We start from the raw sequence: 10,628 nt of genomic DNA on the forward strand, positions 1-10,628 counted from the left end.
CATGGGTGCTCTCATGAAAGGTACTTTTATTTTTTTTAATGTAATTCAGAAACATGAAAGGTAAGTATGAAATATTACTTCTGACTTCAGAGTAGGTATTTCTCTGACCTTCAGAAGGTATTGGATAGGTTTTACTATTTTTAACAAAATATTTCCTTTTTTTCACTTTTGACAATGAATAAGTAGCAAAAGTTAAAGGAGTAGTCCCTTTATTCTTCTACAATGTGCTTGAGTCAGAACTCTGTGCTTGATTAAAAAGAACATTAACCAACCGGAAACAGTTCTTCCCATGGATTTATAACATGTATGCATTTATCCCGCCACTCAATTCAAGCACTTAAATAATCTATAGAGAATCCCAAACCTTCTCCAGTAAGTACTTTCTAACCAGTTAGGAATTTAAACTAAGATTAAGTAACAGTCGGGAACAAAGGACTTCTATGGGTCTGGCTGGCACTTCCTTTTTCTTCTAGATATTGAATGCTTTATCTAGATGCTTTAAATTCTGAATGTATGAAACTCAGGAGATTTCCAAGGGGGACTGAATGAATCTTTGTAACCAACTGGAACATAATTAATTAGTCACATTTCCAGGCAGCTAGTCCAGAAGTATTATTTCAGTGATTTTCACATGGATGGTTTTGACTTTGCCTTTTCCTTTTTGTCCTCCTCAGGTGGACTTTCCTTCTGCAGGCTCCTCTTGCAAGGTGTACCTCCTAACATAATTGATTCCTATTTGCGAGACTTGCAATCAAGCAATCCTGAGGAATACTGAGGGCCTGGGCACTGCCTCTGCTCTCGACTGCTTTGAAATCTGGTCGCAATGAGAAAGCATTTTCTGTTTTAACACCAGGCACCCAAGTGTGGCCTTTTTTTCCCTCCTCATGTTGAAGAAAAAAATATTTGCACGGATTGCTTAATTAAAATGGCAAACAAAATCCCATTTCAAGTCAGTGTTTTGATCATTCTTGTCTATGCTTTGTCACTGTACTTTGCAAAAAAAACAGTAAGGAAAAGTGGGGTATTTTAGTTTAATTTAATAGGCTGTAAATGCTTTTTTTAATCCACAGTAAAAAAAATGCAGTACAATATACTATAACAGAATTTTGAAAACCCACCTTTCTTGATTTGAGAGATTTCCTAAGCAGAGCTGTGTTTTTCACACAACCCTCCTTAACACCAGTGGATCTGTGCCTTTTGTCATTTGAATTCACTAGAAGACTTCTTAAAGTCAAACAACTTTTCTCAACGGAAGGGGAAATATATTCGATAAGTGTTACAATAAATCTGCAGTGTTTGTGATAAGATGACACAGTATTTGTTTTTGTTTTGGGGGTTGTGTGGTCAGACAGAACTGAGGACAAAAGGCGGGCCGCCAGCACACTACCCAACTCAGGCCTGACCTCCAGTGTCACTCTGGCTTTGCATCCTGGCCCAACTCACCAGAGGTCCTGCCAAAACAGTCACAGTGACAGAGAGCTGGTGCTGACTACAGAGCAGCCACAGATTTAAAGACTGCTGATGGCATCCGTTCAAAATCTAGAAGCGGAGAACCATTTGTGCAAGCCCATAATCTCTCCAGCAGCTTCTTCCCTCGTCTTGGTGCTGTAGAGAAAGTTCCAGCTAAGGGAGTGGAGCAGAAGTGTGAGCAAGGTTCCACACCACACCTCCTCTCACCTTCTCTCCTTTGTTCTTTTGGCCTTTTGTTCTGGGAGCTAAATCCATTGTGACCTGTAGGCGGGCCCATAGGGTCCTGGGACAATATTTATAATACCTGCTCTGCTTCCTTTCCATTTGAGAGCTGGGAAGTTGTGATGGTGGTCATGCCCCTGGGTTGATGTGGGGCTCCCCCATGTTAATCAGAAAATCCATTTCCACAGTATTGACTAAGATAATTTACATAAAAGAAGACTGGGTTATCTAGAGAGACTTGAAGACCATATCTCTATTGCAAACTGAATAAGACCTCTATCTGCCACAACCAATCAGTGTGGCCCCTGCAGCCTCGTTCCTGGGTCAGAGGCCCAGCACAGCTGAGCTGGTTCCATCATTTAAACATTCATTGACCAGTCTCACCAAGTCATGGTCACAGTGCTTATGCCATTTATAAACATTGCCTAAGAGTGACTATAAAGCATAATTACAAAATATTGGTTCCCTGGTCATTACTTATGTTCTTTAACTATATTTTGTACCAGATGTTATTTTTCTACATATGATCGCTCTCCTCATATTAAGGGCACTCCCATACCGCAAAGTTCCAACAAGGAAGAAAAAGTCTATTTTAAAATTACAAAGAGAGCCCTGGCTGGTGTGACTCAGTGGATTGAGTGCTGCCTGTGAACCAAGGGGTCACCGGTTTGATTCCCATTCAGGGCACATGCCTGGGTTGTGGGCTGGGTCACCAGTAGGGGGCACAGGAGAGGCAACCACACATTAATGTTTCTCTCCCTCTCTCCTTCCCTTCCCCTCTCTGTAAAAAATAAATATATTTTTTACAACTACAAAGAACAAAAAACATCAGAAGCTGCCATTGCTATTAGCTCTCTACAACTTTGTTCTAGTTTTGTTTAAGTTATTGCCTGGGTTGCAAGCCAGGTCTCCCACTTAGGGGCATGTGAGAACCGACCTCTTGCACATCGAGGTTTCTCTCTCTCTTTCTCCCTCCCTTCCCTTCTCTCTAAAAATAAATAAAATCTTTATTTTTAAGAAAAGCTTAATGAATGTTTTCATGTAAATCAATACAGAAATGGAGGAAAGCCACTAGTTCCAAGAAACACTGAAACAAGGGGGTGTGTCCTTAACCACTCACTCTTAAGTTGAATTCTGAAACATTCTATTAAGAGCAACAAGTGACTTACCGAATGTCTGCATGGCAGACATGCAGTTAGTGTATGCAGAATGTGTGTATGGCACTGTGGTGGATTCAGCTAGGCACCCAATGATGAATAAGCCACTTCATGCCTTTAAGGAATTTATGGTGCCTAAGAGTAATAGAGCATGCAGGTGTAAGAGAGCACTATAAGATTTCAGAAGCTGAATAATGTGGTTTATGACATGTATGCACCACACTAGAATGTAGTATAGGACATGCCACATGACTTTATTGTTGTAAATCAAACTGAATATGACTCTGAGCCCCCCATTACCCAGGGTAATTGAGAAATTCTCTCTGTCCTGCTTGGAAGGTCCTATCTCAAGTCCTAGGCCAATCAGAATCTTTCCTGGTGCCTAGAAAATGGAGAGAAGAGTTGATGCATTTCAGTCTCCACTGGTGGCTGCAGAGACGCCTCTGGTCCAACCCAACGTTGTGCACTCAACTTGCTAGACGAGTGTGGGCACTGGACAGTTCTACCACTCAGTACCAGCCCTGGCCCTGGACAAGAGGGACTTCTGCAATTTCAACTGCCTCATTAGAGCCCTTCTCCAGCCACATTTCACTGCATGAGACAGGGAGGCTGTAGAACCAAGGGGGTGTGCCTACTTGGAACACTTACAATACTGCTCTTTCTTATAGATTACACCTATGCTCACTGTTAGTGCTTTAGTGGGCCTTTTCCCTGGGTTTAAACCCCTATGAAAGAATCATGTGGCCAGTATATATACCCTGAGGCCCAAGGGGTAGTCTAAAGGCACCTGTTTGCCAGGAGGCTGGGGTGTGCAGATGTGACTAGAGCTTGTGCATAAGACTTGTGCTTGGGGCATCTGCATGTGTGCACCTGAGACCACTCTTGGTGTGGTGGGGGAAGGAGCTGGGATGCAAAGAACAGGGAGACCAGAGGCCAGCGGTAGGCCACCATATGAGGTCTGTCTAGAATGTATCCAGCCATGTAATATGAAAAATAGAGAATTTATGGAAGAAGATACAAGATACAAGAAACATGGTACTTAGGACAATGAAGCCTCAGTCCCCCTCAACACAGGCACCTTGGGACCTCACACAGTTCTTCCAATTGCCATCAGCTGCCCCATCACATTTTCCTGAATCTCATTGACCATCTGAAGTCTCTTCCCTTTCAAAGGTGATTTCAATTTTGGGAAAAGCCAGAAGTTGCAGGGTGCTAAATCTGGGCTATAGGAGGCTGAATCACCTGGATGATTTGATGTGTTGCCAAAAAACTCTGCACGAGACGTAATGCACGGGCGGGTACGTTGTCGTGATGAAGCTGCCAATCACCAGTTGCCCATAACTGTGGCCTTCTGAATCATCCAAATAGTTTCTGCAGAGGAATGTTCAAGCTTAACGCAAAATGTGATGTAGATCTGCTGCTCTACAGGCTCAGTCATTTTGAATGTGACGGCCACACAGTACACTTGCTCACTCAACGGTGTCTACTGCCCCCACTGACCACTAGTGAAGTGATCATCGTTCATGCATTCCAGTCTACTTTCCTTGGCTACCAGGTTACATCAATGTCATGCAAACCGTTCTTGTTATATTAACAATAGTTGGACTTTTTCCAGACAGACCTCATATTCTGGCAAGTATTTCTGAAGAATCTGATAATTCTACATTCAAAATAGGCCTCCCAGGTCATTATGAGGGTATCCTCATGAAGATTACAGGATACAATTATTTTCTTAAACATCTGTTAGCTTGATTTATAACTTCTAAATATTTACGTATATGAGTTATAAAAGTTCGAGGTCAGCCAGCCCCCAACCATCTCTGTTCCCTTTCTTGTATCCTTCCCTCTTCACCACCCATCTCTCTCACTTCTCCACTCCCTTCTCTTCCTCCTCCCCACTCACCAAACTCAGATCTAACCCTTTAACTCCTGCCTCACTTAAGTGCCCGTGAATAGAATTCCAGAAATACAACTTTGGCCTTTGGAGTAGAATAAGGAATAATAATACAAGACAGTATTGCCAATTGTCCCTATAATAGTCATTGATTCTAAATTGAACTCTATACATTTTTTAAATTTTCTTATTTTAGCCAGGCCATTATATCATCTGTGCACCAAAGATTCAGGTGATTACTACACGTAGATATCTATGAAGTCCTTTGTTTAAACTTGGATAACTTGGAATGGCCTAGAGAAACAGGCCCATCGATGGAATGACCAGTTCCCCAGCTTCCAAGGGCTGTCATCACTCCTTAAAGACACATGCTGTGCTCTCTCTGACCCCAAATGCACTGACCTGCGCAATCTCTGGCCTCACTGAATATTTTTCTATCTGGAGTAGATTACTGGGAACAAAATACCAGGAAGTCAGCAAGACAGTTTAACACTCTCAAAGGGGTTACTCAGAGTGTGGCCTGGGGCTCTGGCTGACTCAAGTCACTACAGGTAAAAAAAAAAAAAACAACCCTTGCACTCTAGTGCACAGTCGACTATAACCTCTTTTCCTCCCAACAACAGCTTTAGAAAAAAGTTTTCTGTTCTTTGCAGATACGCACTTACACAGCTATCCACAGGAAGAGGTTCCCTCTACTCACTATTCTACTCTCACCTTTACACTAACTAGTCTTGGAGCCCCAAAACACATCTTAAAGACACTATACACCAATCTGGCTTAAATTTTTTTAAGTTAATAAAAAAAAGAAGAAATAACTAGGGGTTACCAGCTACACTGTGGCAAGGAAAAGAAGCTTCATTCAGATTTTGTAAGGCATCGCTCTTGGACGATTGGGACAAAGGGTAATTGGAAAGGAGCCATGTTGCAAAATAAATCAAAGCTGGTTTAAAGTCATGTGTCCATCTGGAAAATTCCAGACACGAGAGAGACAAATAATGTGCCCCCGGCACGCTATAGGATAAAGTGCCATTGGGCTGTTCATCCCAGGCCCCCTCCTGAGTGTCCACGGGAGGGTTGTTGTAAATTCAGTTCCAATTCCTGCACTGGGAGGTTCCGCTGAGCTGGAGGCAGGTTGGGTAATCGCAGAGGTTGCTAAGAAGTGGCAGAGCCTCCCTGTGCAGGGTTATTTTCATGCACTTCTTAATAGTTCATATTAGGGTTCAATAAACATTAGCGAGCAGTAGAAGTAGGAGTTCATTGGCGAGATAAGTTGTTCTCTGGGTCCTTCCATGATTATCTAGTCTTCATAATGGCAAGCAGGGTCTCTGACCCAGAGTTGGCCTTTCGTAGCTCTACTCCCTGAAGAAGTGAACCAACAGTGATGGAAAAATAGGGAGGACGTGGCAGGAAGGGGCTCCATGAAGGCCAAGATCAAGCAGGAGAGAGAAAAGGAGGACTAACACAATTGTTTGTATAGAGGGAAGGGCAATCAAGAGCAGTGAGACAGAAGGGAAGACAAAAATAACCTCACCAGACAAGGAACTAAAGAAAGAGGAAACAGCAATGAGAAAATCAACAGGAAAAAGAAAAGAGCACTTACTCATGTGCTTTACTGGTATTATCTCAGTCACAGGATGAAGTCACCGTATTATCTTCATCCTGTTCTCCACCACTGCATTCCTATTTGCAGAAGAAAGGACAACCTGGGACAGGAGAGAGAGCGTAGCCTGAGGCCACAGCCACAACCCCTTATATTCATTAAGTTTATCCTCATCTTGTTTTCTCCTCCATAATGTACAAGTTTATTGAATAGAAAACCTTGTTTTTCCTTCCCAGATCTTCAAACTGATGTTGTCCCAAGCATATTGTCAAGAGCTAAAGGAATTCTAGCCTGGGAAGCACACGACCAACACCTTCACCAAAGGCCAACAAGTAGATTTTAATTCCACTGGATTTATTATGGGATTGATTAAAAGGTATATTAAAATACATATAGGATATAAAATAAAAATATAATATATAATAGAATATGAAAATAGATCTTAAACATTATCTATCTATCTATCTATCCATCCTTCCATCCTTCTTTGTCCTGGAAAGAACAAGGCAAGCAATATTGAGTCATGCTGGTCTCTCATCCCTCAATTTCCCTGCGTCCTTTCTCTCTTCTTTCTGTCCCATCCTTCTCCACCTGGAGCTCAAGGGACTTGCTCAGAGTGGTACCTGCACCCTAGCCTTTTAACACTGTGTGCTTCATTCAGTTCCATGATACTCAGATCCGCTAACTCAGACCCTGCATCGTAACAGGATCTCCAGTGGTTTGTGTGCTCATTCGTGTTGGAGAGTTGCAGCTCCAGCCTTCTTTCTCTCTAGTTTCTTCTTTAATTTTTTTAATAGTTATTCTATTACAGTTGTCCCAACTTTTCCCTCTTTACCCTCCCGTGCCTAGCCCACCACCCGTTCCCACAGTCAATCCCCACACCGGTGTCTAAGTCTGTGGGTCATTCTTACTTGTTCTTTGACTGGTCCCTTCCCCTTCTTTCCCCTATTATCCTCCTCCCCCCTCCCCTCTGCTCACTGTCAATCTGTTCCATGTTTCCACGCCTCTGATTCTATTTTGCTCGTCAGTTTATTTGTTCATTAGATTTCACTCATAGGTGAGATCACATGGTATTTGTCTTTCACTGACGGGCTTGTTTCACTTAGCATAATAGTTTCTCATATGGATAATTATATGGAGTCATTGTCTCTCAGCTGGCCCAAAGGAAAGGCATTCTGATAAAAATATCCCTCTTACATCCTTGCCAGCACTTGTCATCTTTGTCTTTTTGATCACGGCCATTCTGACAGGCGTGAGGTGATACCTCAGTGTGGTTTTGATTTGCATTTCCCTGATGATTAGTGATGCTGAATGCATTTTCGTGTGCCTGTTAGTCATCTGTACATCTTCCTTGGAAAAGTGTTTGTTTAGATTCTCTGCCCATTTTTAAAACCAAGCTGTTTGTTTTTTCATTGTTGAGTTGCGTGAACTCTTTATAAATTTTGGATGTTAATCCCTCATCAGACATATCATTTGCAAATGTCTTCTCCCTTTTGGTTGGTTGCCTTTTTCTTTTGTTGCTGGTTTTCTTCGCTGTGGAGAAGTTTTTTAGTTAGATTTTGGAGAGGATGTGAAGAAAAGGGATTGTAAATTGGTACAGCCACTATGGAAAACAGGATGGAGGATACTCAAAAAAATTGAGAATTGACCCAGCAATTCCTTTTCTGGGTATTTATCCAAAGAATATGAAAACACTAATTCGAAAAGGGATCTGCACCCCTATGTTCATTGCAGCATTATTTATAGTAGCCAAGATATTGAAACAACCTAAGAGTTCATCCACAGATAATAGATAAAGAAAACGTGGTGTATATATACAATGAAATACTACTCGGCCATAAAAAAGATGAAATAGTCTTTTGCAAGAACATGGACAGACCTTGAAGGTGTTACGCTAAGATGGAAAAGGACAAAAACCATATGCTTTCAATCATATGTGCAATAAAAGCAAAAAGAAACTAACAAAACAAAAAGTGTAATATAGTTCAATTTACTAACCTGGAAAAGGATTTTTTCTTGGATTATTAATGGTACTGCTAAATTAAAAAGCAGGTGTCTCCAAGTTTACTGTCCATAAAACCAGCATAGTTAAAGGTGGGCCTCTGTCACTGATTCCTTTCTTGAGTTTTTCCATCATTGTTTTTCACATTAAAGATTAGGGCACGTATACTCAGTGAACAGTTTGGCCTGTAGACGCCCTCGTACAGCTCTAAGGCAGGAGCTGACAAACAGTTTTCTGTAAAGGGCCAGACAGTAAGTTCTCCAGGCTTTGCAGACCATATGGTCTCTGCCACAACCACCAAACTTCACTCTTGGAGCACAAGGGCAGCCAAACACAACACGCAAGGCACAATCACGGCTACATTCACGGTACTGAAATGTGAATTTTGTACAGTTTCGCATCACAAAAAATCCTTCCTTTGATTTTTTTCTCAATCGCTAAAAAATGTAAACATCAGACTCAGCTCGTGGGCTGTGTGAAGACAGGTGGTGGGCTGACCCAGCTCCGAGGTGTTGTGATGAACCCTACAGGACAAGCTTTATCTGTTGATAGACACGCCCCAGTACAAGAGCCTTGAGCTTGAGCCTGAGCTGTGCCTTAGAAAAGTGCACATGAAATGAAAGCAGACGTCAAGTGGCAGGCTTATCTCAATATAACATGTTTGTGACAGGGTGTCCCCCATCTAATCGGGTGCGTTGTGAGGTGAGGGCTGATGAACTATCACGTGTGTGGCAAGTGTGACGCTCCCCCCGCGCAGTGGGGACACTGCCTAGATCCCTGTCCTCTAGTCCCACGGAAGGGTGTGTGTAAAATTATCCATTGTTAGCCGCAGTGTGGTAGGCCGTCAGGTGGGCAGTCAGAGGAGCATGAGCAGAAAAGGACAATAGGCCAAGTATGGAATGTCACCAGGGAAGAAAGCCTCAGGGGCCTAGCAACGGACAAAACTGGGAAAACAAGGACCTTGCCCCCAGGGTAACCTTTCCTACCTAGCACATCACTGGTCATGCAGTCTAAACCCTCTGAACTTCCATATCTCTGGTCGTGTGGTTCCCTCTGCCCCCAACCTTTCCTCGCCTGCCAAGCTGCTAGTCATGTGGGCTGGACCCCCTTAGGAGGGAAACAATCAAAGGGACCAGAGAATAGCCCTTAATCATTAATCCCCCAGGACAATGAGGTTCTGACCCGCGTCAAACACTTCTAGGCCTCAGTTGTGTTTCAGCTCCAGGCCCAGAAAAGCAGCAAAAGGAGACGAGCAACAAGGTGGCTGACATCAGGACCAGCTGCATTAACTAATGTCCCCCTGCCCTGGTGCCAACCCATCAGTGGAGCCCACAGCCCTGTAAGGACACACCTGGAGAGCTGATGAATATTTTAAGGTCCTCCCCTGGAACTCTCCTAAAATTCCCACCAGAGGGAAGGATGCATTATTTCCCCTCCTCCTGGGCAATATCTGAGGCTTTCCCTCCACCCCCCCACCCCCCACCCCCCGCCTCCAGGTGGTTACCTTTACCCTTCTCTCTCCTAAGCTCCAAGGCCCCTTCTTTTCCCTCTCTAACTTGTTTCCTCGGCCCATTTCTTCTACCACTCACTTCTACCTCTCTGACTTTCTAAACAAATGTTCTCTTACAGTTCGAGTCTTGACTCTGAATTCTCTCTTAGCCAGAACTCAAGTAGGAGGTTGCTGAGCCAAGGTCCCCTTTGCCTTCACTGGTCTAACACCTGGTGCCATTTCCGCCACTGCCAACAGTATCACACGCTCTGAAAAACGGAAGTTTGGATTTCAAGCATTCGGTCCCTTTGTTAGACAGTGTTTCCAAGTCCTGATTTTTAGTTCCAACACCTTGGTCTCTGAGCCCTGAACCCCCAGAAAGGGTTTTCCAGAATGAATACACAGCAAGGGCCCTTATCTTGGGGGTTTGCACGAAGAATTGTCATTGTGTGTTTATCAAACAGGACCCCTCTTCAGACAGATAAATGGGGCCATCATACTGGTGGCCCGAGACCCCTTCTCTGCAGGAAGCTTCGCGGTCCTGCACTGTAGCTGGCCGAAGGCCAGAGCAAACTCACACTGGGAAAACAGACTTGTGCACTGACCACAAGTTAGGAACCAGCCAGCTTCCCAACTGTCCAGCCAGCAACTTCCCTCGGGGGAACGTTACCAGCGGTCCCGGAAGAAGAACTGGACCTTAGAGACTTGTGCATCAAGCCCGAGGGGAGGTCCGCGTCCTTGAAGCGCCAATTATAAAGTTACTGTTGGCGGGCGCTGATGGTGACCTGGCGGCC

The 10,628-nt window shown here is 43.7% G+C and overlaps 1 protein-coding gene and 1 long non-coding RNA gene across 8 annotated transcripts in view; one reads left to right on the forward strand and one right to left on the reverse strand.

The window, feature by feature from the left end:
• The window catches only part of MYBPC1 (myosin binding protein C1), a 77,667-nt gene extending 76,718 nt beyond the window's left edge, over window positions 1–949 (forward strand). For 4 of the 6 annotated variants that reach the window (XM_053921961.1, XM_045186884.2, XM_071221089.1 and 1 more), the window contains one exon: window positions 675–949. Coding sequence is in view for 2 of the 6 variants with exons in the window: in XM_045186884.2 (XP_045042819.1) it covers window positions 675–775 (101 nt within the window). In the remaining 4 variants the exon portion in view is untranslated. The remainder of the gene's footprint in view (window positions 1–674) is intronic. The other 2 variants (XM_045186886.2, XM_045186889.2) reach the window with 1 other exon arrangement.
• The window catches only part of LOC123478576 (uncharacterized), a 37,239-nt gene extending 30,792 nt beyond the window's left edge, over window positions 1–6,447 (reverse strand). For both annotated transcript variants that reach the window (XR_006653821.2, XR_006653820.2), the window contains exon 1: window positions 6,344–6,447. This is a non-coding gene — a long non-coding RNA (uncharacterized lncRNA). The remainder of the gene's footprint in view (window positions 1–6,343) is intronic.
• Window positions 6,448–10,628: the final 4,181 nt, after the last annotated feature.

This window comes from Desmodus rotundus, chromosome 3 (assembly GCF_022682495.2).
Source record: "Desmodus rotundus isolate HL8 chromosome 3, HLdesRot8A.1, whole genome shotgun sequence".
Lineage (NCBI taxonomy): Eukaryota > Metazoa > Chordata > Mammalia > Chiroptera > Phyllostomidae > Desmodus > Desmodus rotundus.